The sequence below is a fragment of the Equus caballus genome, chromosome 16, assembly GCF_041296265.1.
Source record: "Equus caballus isolate H_3958 breed thoroughbred chromosome 16, TB-T2T, whole genome shotgun sequence".
NCBI lineage: Eukaryota > Metazoa > Chordata > Mammalia > Perissodactyla > Equidae > Equus > Equus caballus.
The window spans coordinates 62,252,899-62,267,718 of NC_091699.1; the positions used below are offsets into that span (position 1 = coordinate 62,252,899).

The 14,820-nt window shown below is 35.8% G+C and overlaps 1 protein-coding gene across 50 annotated transcripts in view; it reads left to right on the plus strand.

Moving 5' to 3' along the window:
* The window catches only part of CLASP2 (cytoplasmic linker associated protein 2), a 163,608-nt gene extending 149,471 nt beyond the window's left edge, over nucleotides 1-14,137 (plus strand). For all 50 annotated transcript variants that reach the window (XM_070237999.1, XM_070238003.1, XM_070238008.1 and 47 more), the window contains 5 exons: nucleotides 6,037-6,230; nucleotides 6,745-6,873; nucleotides 9,053-9,259; nucleotides 11,262-11,378; nucleotides 12,411-14,137. In XM_070237999.1, the coding sequence (XP_070094100.1) occupies nucleotides 6,037-6,230; nucleotides 6,745-6,873; nucleotides 9,053-9,259; nucleotides 11,262-11,378; nucleotides 12,411-12,497 (734 nt within the window). In that variant the 3' untranslated portion in view covers nucleotides 12,498-14,137. The remainder of the gene's footprint in view (nucleotides 1-6,036; nucleotides 6,231-6,744; nucleotides 6,874-9,052; nucleotides 9,260-11,261; nucleotides 11,379-12,410) is intronic.
* Nucleotides 14,138-14,820: the final 683 nt, after the last annotated feature.

The following is a 14,820-nucleotide window of genomic DNA, read 5'->3' on the forward strand; positions in this document are numbered from 1 at the left end:
TAAGATGCATAAAAACTGATACAAAGTACAAAACACTGCAAATGTTTTATTTTTAATAATAAGGAATTACATTTTTCATCTATAAATTACACAATCCATTCATTCTTTTTTTATTAAAGAGTCGGGTAATGTATAGTAATATATAGCTATATGTAGATAACCTTGAAAGTCTCCCCCTCAACACTGTCTCATGATTCTATACTTAGGTAGTTTCTGGTTTTCCTTTATTCCCCCAGTGTTGCTGTCAGTGAAACATATTTCTGCATAAACTTTTACACACATATACAAGTAATTCACTCTAAGAGATTTCCAGAGGTAGAATTGCTCAATTAAGAGTTATGTAAGTTTAATTTTTCAGAGTCATTACCCAATTACCAACTCAAAATACTTGGCCAGTTTAAGTAGTGCTGATTTCCTCACCAGCAAAGACTGTTTAAATGTTAATTTTTGTCACTGGTGGATATGAAATAGGTCATCTTAATGAGCATTTCCTTAATTATTAGGAAGATTGAGAAATTAGATACCAGAAATGCTTTTTAATTTTTGTGATTTTGATGAGTGGTAAAATATGTTTATTTTTGTTTCTTTGATTATTAATGAGGTTGACAAATCATGTTTTTACCAACATGTCAAGAGACTTAATATATTTCAAATATCACAAAGGCAAAATTATGACAACTTACAAAACTAAGTCTAAATTACATAAGAATCTATAAAATTGCCACAATTGTGCACTTTGTTGTGTTTTAATCTGTCACAAATAGTTGACTGTGTTGCTGAGGTTTACTCATGATAGCAGCATAACAGGAGTGAATAAATTGGATGTAGCATGAAAGCGTCCTTTGAACTCTGTGTGTAGTAGCAACAGCCTGGTAAATTGAGACCTAGCTTTACCAGCTTTATTTTAGATTATTGATGCACAGAGCTCTCAAACTGGCAAACCAGATTGAGTCCACTGACATTTCTTGCCTCAGCTGCAATATATATATATCCTTTTTTTAAATTTTAAAAATAATCAAAAGTTTAAGAGTTGGGAGTATAGAACAAAGAACTTTTCTTGAACCATTTGAGAGTAAGTTGCCAAACTGATGCTCCATCACCCTGAATGCTTTAGGATGTACTTTCTGTGAACAAAAACATTCTCTTGCACATGCACACTCACAATATACTCATCAATTCAGGAAATTATCATCGGTACATTAGTGACCACCTATCCTAAAACCCCCTTAGAGTTTTGTTAGTTGTCCCAGTAATATCTTGTAGCTAGAAGATCCTGTTCAGAATCTCACATTGCATTTAATCACCATGTCTCTGTAGTTTCCTTCAGTGCTCAGTCTTTCCTTGGCTCTCATGACCATGGCACTTTTGAAGGTTAGAGACCAGTTATTTTGTAGGATTTTCCTCAGTTTAGGTTTGTCTGACATTTTCTCATGATTGGATTCAGATTATGTACTCTTGGCATCCCAGAAATGATAATACATTCTTTGAAGTAACACATGATTTCACTTTGCCCCATGACTGGTGATGTTAACTTTGCTCCCGTGATTATGGTGATGCTTACCAGGCTTCTCCATTGTGAAGTTACTCTTTTTGTAATTAATAAATGTTTTGTGGGGAGGTACTTTAGAACTATGTAAATATCCTGTTCCTCGTTAAACTTAAAATTTATTCACTAAAAAAATTCATGTACATATTTATAACTGTATGGACTCATAGTTTCCTGTTATATTCAGTGGGTTATAATTTGTAACTATCGTTATTTATTTTGATGCTCAAATTGTCCTTAATTTGACCAGCAGGATCCTGTTCAAGCTAGCTTATGTGTCCTTTTGATGTGTTCCCATCCTTGCATTCTGGCACAACAAAATATGCTATCTTTGCTTCCACCCTGGAATCAACTATTTCTCCAAGGATTGATCCTTGATTTCTTTTAATAGAATATGATCTTTAAACACTGTTATCTGGGCGCGAGGTGTACTCACTGCTAGTGGATATCACTACTCTCCAGATCTCTCAGTGACCAGAGCTAGAGAGTGTGTACGTGTGTGTGTGTGTGTACACACTGATTTACATCTTTTTACTTCTATATCTATCGAAAGCTACGTGTTTATACCAGTAACTCCAATTCCAATCTAGCATCCTGAGATTAATTCTAGTTTCCTTCCTTTCCATATTGATAACCCCCTTTTTCTGACAGTAAGAAACCTGGCTTCCATTATCGTTAATGTATTTACTTATTTGGTCAGTCCTCCTGTATGCAACCAGTTTTCCATCTCCACCACCACCACCTCCTCACTTGCACAGATACACTCCTCACCCTGATGGGCTCTACCATTCCACATGGACGTCCTCAGCCCCCTTGGGCTCTGACACCCAACGCCACAGATGGCCTTCTCATTCTGCGTGCAGTTTGACAGGTCACACTGGGTCACCACTCCATGTGGGCACCCTTCTTACCCTGACTGAGCCATGAAACCCCATACTTTCCTACTCTCACATGTGGAAACCCTCCTTACTCTGCTTGGGAATCTGTGTCCCCAGGCCTGGTCATTTGTAGTTTTGGTGAATGGAAAAATGCCTTCATTTTATGAGGTTGAGGAATCATGTTTCTACCAACATGTCATGTTAAGAGACTTAATATATCACAAAGCCAAAATTATGACAGTTTAGCAAGATCACCCCCTTTTTGTCTAATTCTCTTCTCCTTTGCTAAGGATCATATATTTTCCATTTGTTAGAGGATGATATCTTTGGAAATTATGTAACTGAACTAAACTGGGTAGAATATTTTTGAATTTGAGAACACTATTTCTTCACTTGATTGACTTCTAAAACATAAGGCAGCCATTTTATGTTGAGTAAACACTCTTTGAATATGGATAAACCCTCAGTTAAACCAAAACAGTAGTAGCTCCAAGTCTCATATAGCAGTTGTTTTCATTTATTGTCTATTTTCATTTTTAATTTCAAGATATGAAAGACCTTGTTTGACATTGTTTTATTGTGAACATTGCTAACATTATTCTTTCTTTTTAATTTATTGACTTCCATTGCTGTTTTGATTTTCCTTCCATCTACCCTCACCACGTAAAATTTCTCCTCCTTTTTTTGTTTTTAAAATCGAAAACTTCTGGCAGGAGATAAGTATTTTATTCAAGTCAGAATTTCTATTAAAGGACCTTGTTGTAAAATTCTGAGACTTGTTAGGTATGTGTCTTATTCAGATGTTTCTGTACACATTACAGACAGATACACGCATTAGTGACAAATTTATCAAAATTAACAAGTCAAAAAAACACCCCACTAATGTCCACATCTAATTATGACCTTTGTAAAGTTGACCAGGAATTGTAATACTCCAGAATACTACCTCTAGTGAGGATGATACTGTTATTCAAGGAGACTCGTATCAAAGTTTGCCAAGTTAAAAGAATATCCCATACTTTTTGAGCACTGCAACAGAAATATCAGAATTGTAATTGTGCCAATATTGGTCATAATGACACAAAGAAAATTAATATTAGTGAGTTTATTGTATTCCATGCCCAGGTCTTCAGCATGAACCTAAGAGGTGGGTGCTATTTTCACATTTTACTGATAAGAAAACTGAGCCTCCACAATAATTAAGAATGTGTCCCTATCACACAAAGGGTGAGAAGCAGAGATTTGGTAAGACTCCAAAACCTGTGTTCTTTTCACATGACCACAATGCCTCTCTGTGTCAGAAGAGGAAATACAGTTGATTACACTTTATCTTAATTGCCTACCTAAGGTTTATCTCATTTGTAACATAAATAGTTCCATTTTGTAATGAATAATTTATGTGCTTTCTTTGGCAGAAATTATTTTCCTGTCAGTCATTTGTCCAGACCATTATATGTCAAGTCATTTCTAATTATCTCCTAGAATAATTACAAAGCCTGTGTTTATGGAGAAGAGAACTGGGTTTCTTTGAAAAGTATTTTCTTGTGAATTCCCTTTATTCAGCTGAAATCAAATACACTCTTATCAGAATGATCCTCTGACACCTGTGAAAGTCCGATAACATAACTTCCCAGGAGTGATTTTTATGGGGTTTATAGTGATGCATTTATTGTGCTGCAGGATTTTTGTTAAATCAGCAGTGTTGGTCTATATAAATGAAATTATTACAAGACAATTTTTATTCTCCAAGTTAAGATCTTATCTTTGAACTCAACAGCCCTTCTTTTTCATGGTTTTGCTCTGCATTTTGCAAAGGTTCTTCTTCATCTTCCAAAACCCTAATTTGGTTCTTCTCAGTGATCATTCTTTCCAGAGTACCTCAAGCTTTTAAATTCAGTAGTCACATTTTGTGCCCTGTGTGTGAGTGTTTGGGGACCATAGGTTCTCAGTGCTCTAATTGTAGTTCCATGAAAGTTGTCATAACAAACTTCCTTTTTAATAGTGAATGTTGTCATTACATTTTGCTTCGATTTTCCTTCCTTATCATCTGTTAGTTTTACTCCAGTAGAAGTCATCTGTTCTAGTAGTTTGGCTTGATTTCGTCAAGTTTCTGAATCCCCTTAAGTGAAATATAATTTTTCTTTCCTTACTTGTAGTTGTGGGTTCCCTGAGACTTGTAATGTCGACCATTAGTTTCTGTAGGTCAGTGGCTAACCAGCTGCCAGGATGAGACACAGTAGCTTCTGTTTTTATGGACCAATAGTGAACCATCTGTCAAACTGCAACCTCAAGGTTCATTTTTGGGAAGAGTGCTCTTTCCTCTTGAGCCTTTCCTTTTGAGGCAACAGTCCTCTCCCAAATGCCAGATCCACCAGCCTTCTCTGGTCTAGTAGGATCAGCATAAATGGCAGCCCTTTCCAACAAAAGGCCAGCATGCTCTTGCCCAGTGGGCTCACAGAGAATACAGCTCCGTGATGTCAGCTGTCTTTCTTGGAGACTCAGGAGAAGGAGTGACCCTAGGTGTACCTGCCAGGCTCAAGCACCATATTCTGTGGTTATTTTATTCCAGAGAAGGAGTTAGGAAGGAAAAGAGTGTATGGCACAAGCTCAGGCCACTGTCTGCCCAGGCCCCTCAAGGCCTGAATTTATCATGTATTTTGTCATCAAAAGAATTTAGGAAGAACTCTAGTATCTTGTAATATTTTAATGTGAACTTTTGGATTTAACTGTCTTTCCTACAAAAGTGATTCAAAGCACTATCCAATGATGATGTTGAAAAATAAACAGTGTGTCCTTTAACATTCATAAAATTCATGAGTTCATAATTTTTTTTAAAAATAGCAAAAACAAATGAAAACTCCTTGATAACCATTGGGCCCAACTCTTGACTGAAATTTAAAGGGAACTATATTAAGTATTTATTCTGCCTTTTCTATCACTGTATTTCAGGGTAATCAAAATAGCTCTAGTTGATAAAGTTACTCTCTACAGAAGAATTCCAGCCTATGGAAGGAATAGTATAATTAGATAATCACCGTTTGTAACTCCTAACAAATAATTGATTCAGCAGCAATCACTGAGTGAAGCCATTACGTAAAAGATTGGTGGAGAACTTTACAATGGTGGGATCAAGTTATCACCACTTAAATCCGGTGATCTTCATTCATATCACTAAAAAGGGAGTACTCAGACATTGTGACTGGCATGACACCATAGAAATGCATACTGAAGTGTGTAAAATGAAATGATGTATTTGGGATTTGCTAGAAATGTTTCAGAAAAAAAAAGTGGGGAGGGGGTGAAGATAAAGTAAGAATGATAAAGTCTCGATAATTGTTAAATCTGAGTGATGTCTCTGGAAGTTCATCATATACTATTGTCTCTTTTGTGAATTTTTATAAAGAATTTTAAGCTAGCATTGATGTTTTGGAGGTGACAAAATAGAAAAGAAAATTGCCTAGTCACTTTTCTTTGGTTTCTTTCTTTCTTTCTTTCTTTCTTTTTTTTTTTTTTTTTACAACCAATACTGTCTGTTTCCTACTGCTATGAAATTGTCGTCCCCACAGTTGTAACCTGTAAAGTTACAGGATTAACGTCACGTCCTTTTGACAGATCTTTCCCTAGACCATTCTGACCTGGTGGCTGAATTGTTGAAGGAGTTGTCTAACCATAATGAACGTGTAGAAGAAAGAAAAATCGCCCTCTATGAACTCATGAAACTGACACAGGAAGAATCTTTCAGTGTTTGGGATGAACACTTCAAAACAATATTACTTTTATTGCTTGAAACCCTTGGGGATAAAGAGGTAAATGGCAGAATATATAAACAATAGCCTGTTTTTCCTGTCCTGCATTGCCTGTCATTGCCTATTAGTCAAGCACTACACAGATTTGGGAATTGAGAAAATGAGTCTCTCCTACTGCTTCTTTGTGCATGGAATTTTCACTATAAAGTACTTTTTCTTTTGAACCAAGTAGCTTGATGATTTTTAACAATTGCAATGGAAAAAATGAAAGGTTGCTGATAGAATTTTTATAGGAAAGTACAGGTTACTTGTCTTGCATATTTAAATTAGTTGTTCAGAAGTAAAACTTCCTTTGTGATAGAATGTAGTTGGTTCCTGATTTCTTACAAATAAAAGAAGTGTGATATAAGTTCTCACCTAGAGATGTGAAAACTTAATTATGTAATATACCACGTATTTTATGCAGTTGTCTACGATCCCCTCCAAATATTAAGACCCTTAAGTTACAGAAATGGAAAATGTAAAGATTGTCTATAACCTAAAATATTTAAAATATTAAAATGTTTCTTCTTAGCCTACAATCAGGGCTTTAGCATTAAAGGTTTTAAGAGAAATCCTAAGGCATCAGCCAGCAAGATTTAAAAACTATGCAGAACTGACTGTCATGAAAACATTGGAAGCACATAAAGATCCTCATAAGGAGGTAAGTTATGACAGTTAAATTATTATTTTACTCTCAGTACTTCTGGTATTATTGCATGCTACATATAAATGTTGCTTGAAAAGTACCCTTATAAATTATTTCCTTAATGAACACTTACCTTGATGTTCAAGGTAATATCTGATTGAGATGCAAGCATATATTCTTTCTACTAAATGAATTATGGTGATATCATGGCCTTTCACCTAAAATAGGCCAGCTCTAGGAAATAATTTATCTGATTTCATTTTCTCCTTCATTTCACTTTTAGTTTTATACTTGGAGTTTATCATTGTCATCTTCACTTTCCATTTACCAATAAGAATTTGGTCTTTTAAAATAACTAATGAAGATAAGAATCATTGTTATTTTTAAGTGGCAAATCACCTATAGGAGCTAGATATCTGTTAAAAGTGTATTCAATAAAATAATAAGACTCCCTGAAAGAGTCCTGTAAACCTGTCTCATTACTTTATAGTCATGATATCCCCACCAGTGACGTTGATGAGATGACCATGAGGGTTTTTATTAAAACCTCAGAAATAATTAGAAAAGGAAATTTAAAGTACGGACTACCGTTCTAAGAGAAAGCACCAGGTTAAATAGTATTAGGTATCTCTGGTGGATCCAAGACACAAGCACAAGGCAAATCAATAAAGGAAAGTTGAAAAAGCAGTAAGACAAAATGGATCAAAGCTAAATGTAACAGCTAAAACCGTAAAACTCTCAGGAGCAAGCAGAGGTATAAATCTTTGTTACCTTGGATTAGGCAGTAGTTTTTTTGATACAATGCCAAAAGCAGAAGTAACCAATGACAACAACAAAAAGATAATTGGATTTCATCAAAATTAGAAGCTTTCGTACTTCTAAGGACACTATCAAAGTGAAAAGACAACCCAGAGAATAGGAGAGAGAATTTTTGCAAATTATGTCTGACAAGGGACTAACAACCATATATATAAAGAACTCTTACAACTCAACAACAAAGAGACAAATAACGCAATTTAAAAATGGGCAAGGGATCTGAATAGACGTTTGTCCAAAGAAGATGTGCAATTGGCCAATAAGCACATGAAAAGATGCTCAGCATCATTAGTCATGTGCAACTAAAACCACAATGAGAAACCATTCCACACACACTCGGAAGAAAGACAATAAGATGTATTGGTGAGGTTATGAAGAAATTGAAACCCTCTAGGTAATTCACTTTTCAAAAGATAGGTGCATCTTACAGGAGAGTGAGTCATAACTTTTAAATCTATCTGGATTTTTATTCAGATTTTTTTTAATTAAGCTGGTGTTTAGTAGTGATATATCTGTAGCATCTCACTGAAGGTTTAAAAAACTGTCTAATATTTGTAGTTTAGTTATCCACCTTCTGACCCAAATAAGGGCTATAGCATTCCTGTTTTTACAAAAGATAAAATTGACATTCTTATGGTGTTACAGCTGAAATTGGCCCTGGGTCTTCTGATTTCCAGTGTATTTTCCAACCTTTCTAAGCACCTCTCACAGATTGAGATCATAAGTGAGACACTACCAAAGTAGCATCAAAAGCAATTTTGATTTTTACATGATTTCGAGACTTTCTTTAGAGATTACAGATTCTAATAAGAAGACAGACAATTGTTTCTTCTCTTTATTGCAAAATAAGTGTCTTACCCTCCCCAAGCCCAATACAGAAGAAAATCATTATGAACAGAAGGGGGAATAGCATGTTAACTTGATAACATATTAATGATTTTTATTTTATGTTGTAATAGTGTAATAAAAAGGGCACAAGCACTCCTAAAGTTGAGGATGCTAATGAGCAGGGTCTCAGCATGGCTGATGCAGGGGGCTCCATTCACGTAAAGTCTAGGTAAACAGAGCCTCCGCTCCCCAGCACAGCTAGACCACAACATGATTTGAAAGTTGCTTTAGCCAACACGAAGACAACACAAAAGAAGGAAGACTGATGTGATAATGTCTTATCTGTCTTCTGACTTTAATAGTTATTGACATTTTGCCAAATCCTGTTTTATCTGTACCCTCGCTTTTTATGTTTCTTTGTTTACTGTAGTGTTTTTAAAGCAAATCCCAATATAACGTCCTATTACGTATTTCATTAAGTTTGTACTTCTAGGACCCAGTATAACATTTTAAAAAATTACTTCCCAGCTTAATTTCCTCCTTGTTTTAGGTGGTGAGATCTGCTGAGGAAGCTGCATCAGTGTTGGCCACTTCAATCAGTCCAGAGCAGTGCATCAAAGTGCTCTGTCCTATCATCCAAACCGCAGATTACCCAATTAATCTGGCCGCAATCAAAATGCAAACAAAAGTGATCGAGAGAGTGTCCAAGGAAACCCTCAACCTGCTTTTGCCAGAGATTATGCCAGGCCTAATACAGGTAAGCAACAAAGCTTGGAGGGAGGAAGAGCTATCACATAGTTGAGATTCAGTTATTTTAGGCATTTTAGGCAACTACTGGCATGACCAAGCCTTCCTGCCATCTTGGATGTTCAGAGCTGGATAATGGCTGGATAATAATCCATTTATGTAAATACCACAATTTGTTTATCCATTCATCTGTTGATGGGTATGTGGGTTATTTCTTTTTTTCTCATTAACATAAATATTGCAATGAACTTCCGTGCAATATCTTCTTATACTTACATGTATATATCTAGAAGCAGAATTCCTAGATATTGCCAAATCTCTCTCCAAAGTGGTTATACTAATTTGCAGTGATAGATGTAATATGGCTTTTTCTGTGTACAGAAACCCATCCCATTTAACAAAAATGGGATCATGTTGGGGTTGGCACCATGGCATAGTGGTTAAGTTTGGTGTGCACCACTTCAGCAGCCCAGATTTGCTGGTTCCGATCCTGGGCACACACCTAAACCACTCATCAGCTTTGCTGTGGCAGTGCCCCACCTATAAGGTGGAGGAAGATTGGCATAGATGTTAGCTCAGGACTAATTTTCCTATGCAAAAAAAAGGAGAGAGATCATATTCTGTAACATGTTTCGCTTAACCTAATCATAGAATGTGAATTTTTTTTTTTTTTCAATGAGGAAGTTTCACCCTGAGATAACATCTGCCACCAGTCTTCCTCTTTCTTTTCTTTTTATTTTTTATTTATTTTTTTATTTATTTTTTTTTTTGAGGAAGATTAGCCTTGGGCTAACATCTGCTGCCAATCTTCCCCTTTTTGCTGAGGAAGATTGGCCCTGAGCTACCATCCATGCCTATCTTCCTCTATTTTATATGTGAGACGCCTATAACAGCATGACTTGATGAGTGGTGCATAGGTCCACACCCGGGATCCAAACCAGCAAACCCTGGGCCGCTGAAGCAGAATGTGCAAACTTAACCACTGCGCCACTGGGCTGGCCCCTCAGTCTTCCTCTTTCTGTATGTGAGCTGCTGCCACAGCATGGCTGCTGACAGACAAGTGGTGTAGGTCCATGCCTGGGAACCAAACCTAGGCCACCAAGCAGAGCACACCAGACTTAACCACTAGGCCACCAGGGCTGTCCCCAAGTATGAACTTTTTCCATCCAATATATAATCTTAGAATATTAATAATAGTGTGATTTTAATGCCTGCCTAATACTATATAGTGCCTATATTAAGACCATTCCTGAAGAGAATTAGTCATTCGTTTTTCTGTGTATCTATAGTCTTATCTTTGTGACTTTGTTTTAAGCCTAATACTACGCACTAAATTGTGAGGTCCTTGAAGATAACATCCAAATCTCTTCCTTTGTGTTTTGGTACTAAGAACAGAATGTACATAATATGTATATATCATACATATAATGAGGACTGAATAAGTGACTGCTGGATGAATAACTTAGAGTAATGGTATGGATGGGAGGGATATTAAACTTAATTCAGCCTGGATTGTAGGAGCACTTTGACTGCCAGGCCAAGGAGTTTGTGAGGAGCTGTTGAGTTCCCTAAAGCTGAAAGCTTTAAGAAGGTTAATCTGGAGACTGCAGGGAGGAGTGGCAAAGGGGTGACCTCAAGAGAATTTCAGTTCTTCGGGCTAAATAAGAAAGAACCTGATAAGAAAGGCTAACCTAAGAGTGGAGGTGCCAAATGGGAGATGAAAGGAGAGAAGGGCGCGTCTCTGCCTGAAAAGGTTGACAATGTATCTTCGGTCAGTAAATCTTTCTCTCCTCAGTGCACTTGGTTTTTTGTTTTTTTTTTTTTAATTGAGGTCACATGGGTTTATAATACTGTGTAAAATTCAGGTGTACATCATTATACTTTGTCTTCTTTTAGACTGTATACTCCTCAGTACACTTGAGATCTCATCTTTGAGTTGCATCTTCTGTCTCTGTTGGAAAGGTTCTTTTCTCAGATCCCCCAGGAGTGCTAACAAGGGCTTTCCTCCCTAGGGTTATGATAATTCAGAGAGCAGTGTTCGGAAAGCTTGTGTCTTCTGCCTGGTGGCTGTTCACGCGGTAATTGGTGATGAACTGAAACCACATCTCAGTCAGCTCACTGGCAGTAAAGTAAGTAGTGCTGTTTTGTTCTAAAGATAGTGGCCATGGTACATTCTTCAAAATTCAGTCGTTTGTGTGTGTTAAAGGGTAAATTTGTTGTTTGGCTTTGAATAAGTCAGGCTTTGAGCATGCAACTTACTCCTCTTACTGTTTGCATTTTAAGAATAGAAAAGGAAGGAGAATAAATATTTGATTATCATAGTTCAAACGGGAAAATTTTTTAAATGTTCAAGTGTTCCATATTTTGCAAAATATAAAGTAATCCAAAAATATATAACCACAACAATCTATTTATTCTTAATTAAACAGCCCTTGGGGGTAAGGATTTGGGTATGGGAGTGGGAAAGGAGTCCACTGGCTATTAAAAATAACCAGAAGCAGTAGGCGTTTCTTTCACATCTACCAACCACCCCTCCAAACTGCTGACTTCACTTGAGGGACAAATCTGAGAGCAGACACAACTACTATGATCTGGATAAATGTACAACTTTGATATGGCATATTAAAATTTCCAATTAGCTCTTAATACTTAAAAAAATAAAGTCAGTCAGTCTTGCTTTCCTCATTTCTTTGATACTATTAGAACCTTGAAATTTGTCCTAGGGGGTGAAGGTATCCTATGATTGTTGAATTATGCCGTATGAACCAGCTGGCAGGAGGCACTCACCTTCATTTAAAGAGTTTCCCAAAATCCCAACGATTATCATTACTATGATCAAATTTATTTTTAAATAGCAAAAGGTTGTAAAAAAATACATATAAAGGAAAATAAGTATACACCTTACATTAAAGACCTATATAAGTTATAGATAGATTAAAGCAGTGGTTCTTAACCTTTTCCTTGTTACAGACCACTTTGAGATTTAAGTAAAATCTCATCCCAAGAAAAATAAATACAGACAGAAAATTTTACACATAGTTCGGAGGATTCAGTGAGTCCCTGAAACCCATGGGACACCTGGTTAAAAACCCTTGGATCAAAGAGTTACTGTAATTTGGAGCAGCCTGTTCAAATGATATGTGTTTGGCTTGAATCTGCAGATGAAGCTACTGAATCTTTACATCAAACGTGCACAGACAGGCTCTGGAGGAGGGGATCCCACTACTGATGTTTCTGGGCAAAGTTAATGAAGCTGACTGAAGTGAACCAGGTCTCTCAAAGAAAGGACAGACAGACCACCCTCATCAATGAAAGGAAATTTTCAAATACATCTTCTGGAACTTACCATTGTTTCCCAGTTTTAGTTTTTTGTTTTGTATTTTCTGTAACAGAGGGCTATCCTCAGTCTGCATGTAACTTTTATGGTAGATATTCCAAATTCAAGAAGAAGCAGTATTAATATCAGTTGATCAATACAAAGTAATTTTTAATCTGATTCATCATTTCACGTTTGTACTTCTTTGTCTTCCCATTAACCTTTGCCAGTGTTATGATTGTATAAATTTTCTTTAAATGCTGGTTAAACAGGAATGCTTAAAGCTTTAAAAGTTTAACAGTCTAAAACTTTTTGTTGCCTTTATTCAAATGCAGAATAATATTTTTATTGCTATTTTGAATTTTGTTCCGTATCATGTCCTATGCTAGAAATATTGAAATGATGTGAAACAAAGCAGGACTAATTTGAACTACAGCTGGATTCTGTTGGTGTGATGGTGATACATGTCATTAGTTGCAACTTCTTTGGGGTGATCTGTAGTTTAAAACTAAGACCTCAAAGAGAAATGTTACAGAATTAGCCAGTTCTGTAAAACTGATATTGTTTGTTGGTTATTGATCTTGCCATCTTTATTTAAAACCATATCCCCTCTAAGATCCTTTAAGAAAGCTGCACCAAATCATCTGCCTGTTTTTTTCTTCATACTTATTAAAATAGAAGGTTTCATTGCAAGATTTTTTGGTTTGTTTATCTTTGTTGTGAATGATGCTTTTTTTGTATTTATTAATATCAAATTCACTTATGAATAAACTTGATAATAGAAACAGACAAAAAGAAAATCAAGTGCATGTGTGTCCTTGACAGTCTTCTGTTTCTCATTTAATAAACTAATTATTGAGACATGGGAGTCGACCAGCACCTTTTCTTTAAATGGTGGAACCTGGTTTCCTTTTACCGTGAAATTGTCTTACTTGAAAACGTTGATCCTGATGAGAGAGAAGATGGTGCCAAGGCTGTTATCTCTGTATAATGGGCTCAAATTCTCTACCTCTTCAGGGCTAATACTTTTAACTGAGCTGCTGCCTACAGTGTCTTTTGGAAAACTACTTAAAGAGTGATTTTCTGTTACTTTTTAACAAATTTTTTTAATCACTTTTTGCTACACCTGTTCTTTTCATGTGCAGCCAACTTTCAAAAATTACCAGTTTGGGTGAAAGGCAAATTAGATAATTTGGAACCAGGATGCTAATTTCTCATCTTGACTTTTTTTTTAAATCCTAACATAAAGTGAATTTGACTGGAAAGGCAAATAGCTATTAGGGAGGCAATTTGCTATTGTTACAGAGTTATCTGTACTTTCTTTGTTTAATTGAAAAAATGTAGAAATGTATGTAAAGAATTTAAGAGAAGAGTACTGAATGGATGATTTGTCATAGGCTTTTACTTCCTTTGTTTCTGTTCTAGCAGCAGGAAATAGTTTCTTTATATCCCCGCTCCTTTACCTGTAACAATTTTGTTTTCTACTGTTAATTACATTGTGTATTTATAGTTCTATGCTTACTGTTGTGCATATACTGGCAATAAAACTGTACATAACATTACTTGAAAAAATTAACAGTGTATATCAGTTGCTTTTCTGTCTCACTGTGTGACAAGTCACTTATACTAGGTTTCTAAAAAATCTTTAGAAGGTTCTGTATCAATGGTATTCTCATAAATTTTAGAAGTGCACCTGAGGAGAAAAGATGTATCAGGAGTAGCAACCACAATCAAATGTATAGAGCTATATATGCATATATGTATCTTTAGGAAGAAAAGGCATTTTAAACATTGAACTCTGCTCAGTAATGTTTTATGTTCCATGACCTTTGGTATGTTTTATAATCATTTTGAATCTAAATATGGATTTAATTTTCACCTCTTCTTTAAGGTTCTGCTTTAACTACTGTTGACAACTAAATAGAGTAACTTAACCTGAAAAATAACTGCACTTGCAAACTTAGGTGAAGCACCTGGCATCTTAAAGGCAGGACTCAAGAAATGAATGAACTGAGTAACAGAAGAGTGTGGTTTAATGTGACTAAGTGAAAGCTGATATATAAAAATGTGGGGAAAAAAGTCATGTTTAAAATTCTATAATTTTAGTTGATAAGACTACAAGAAAGTTATTGTTGACCATTCAGATCACTGTGTACAATGTACCCTTAATTTGTTCATTCCAGAAACATATTTAGATGTCAGCTATTAAAGAATGGTGATAAAAAGCTGCTGGTTAAATATTTTCTTCCTGCTCT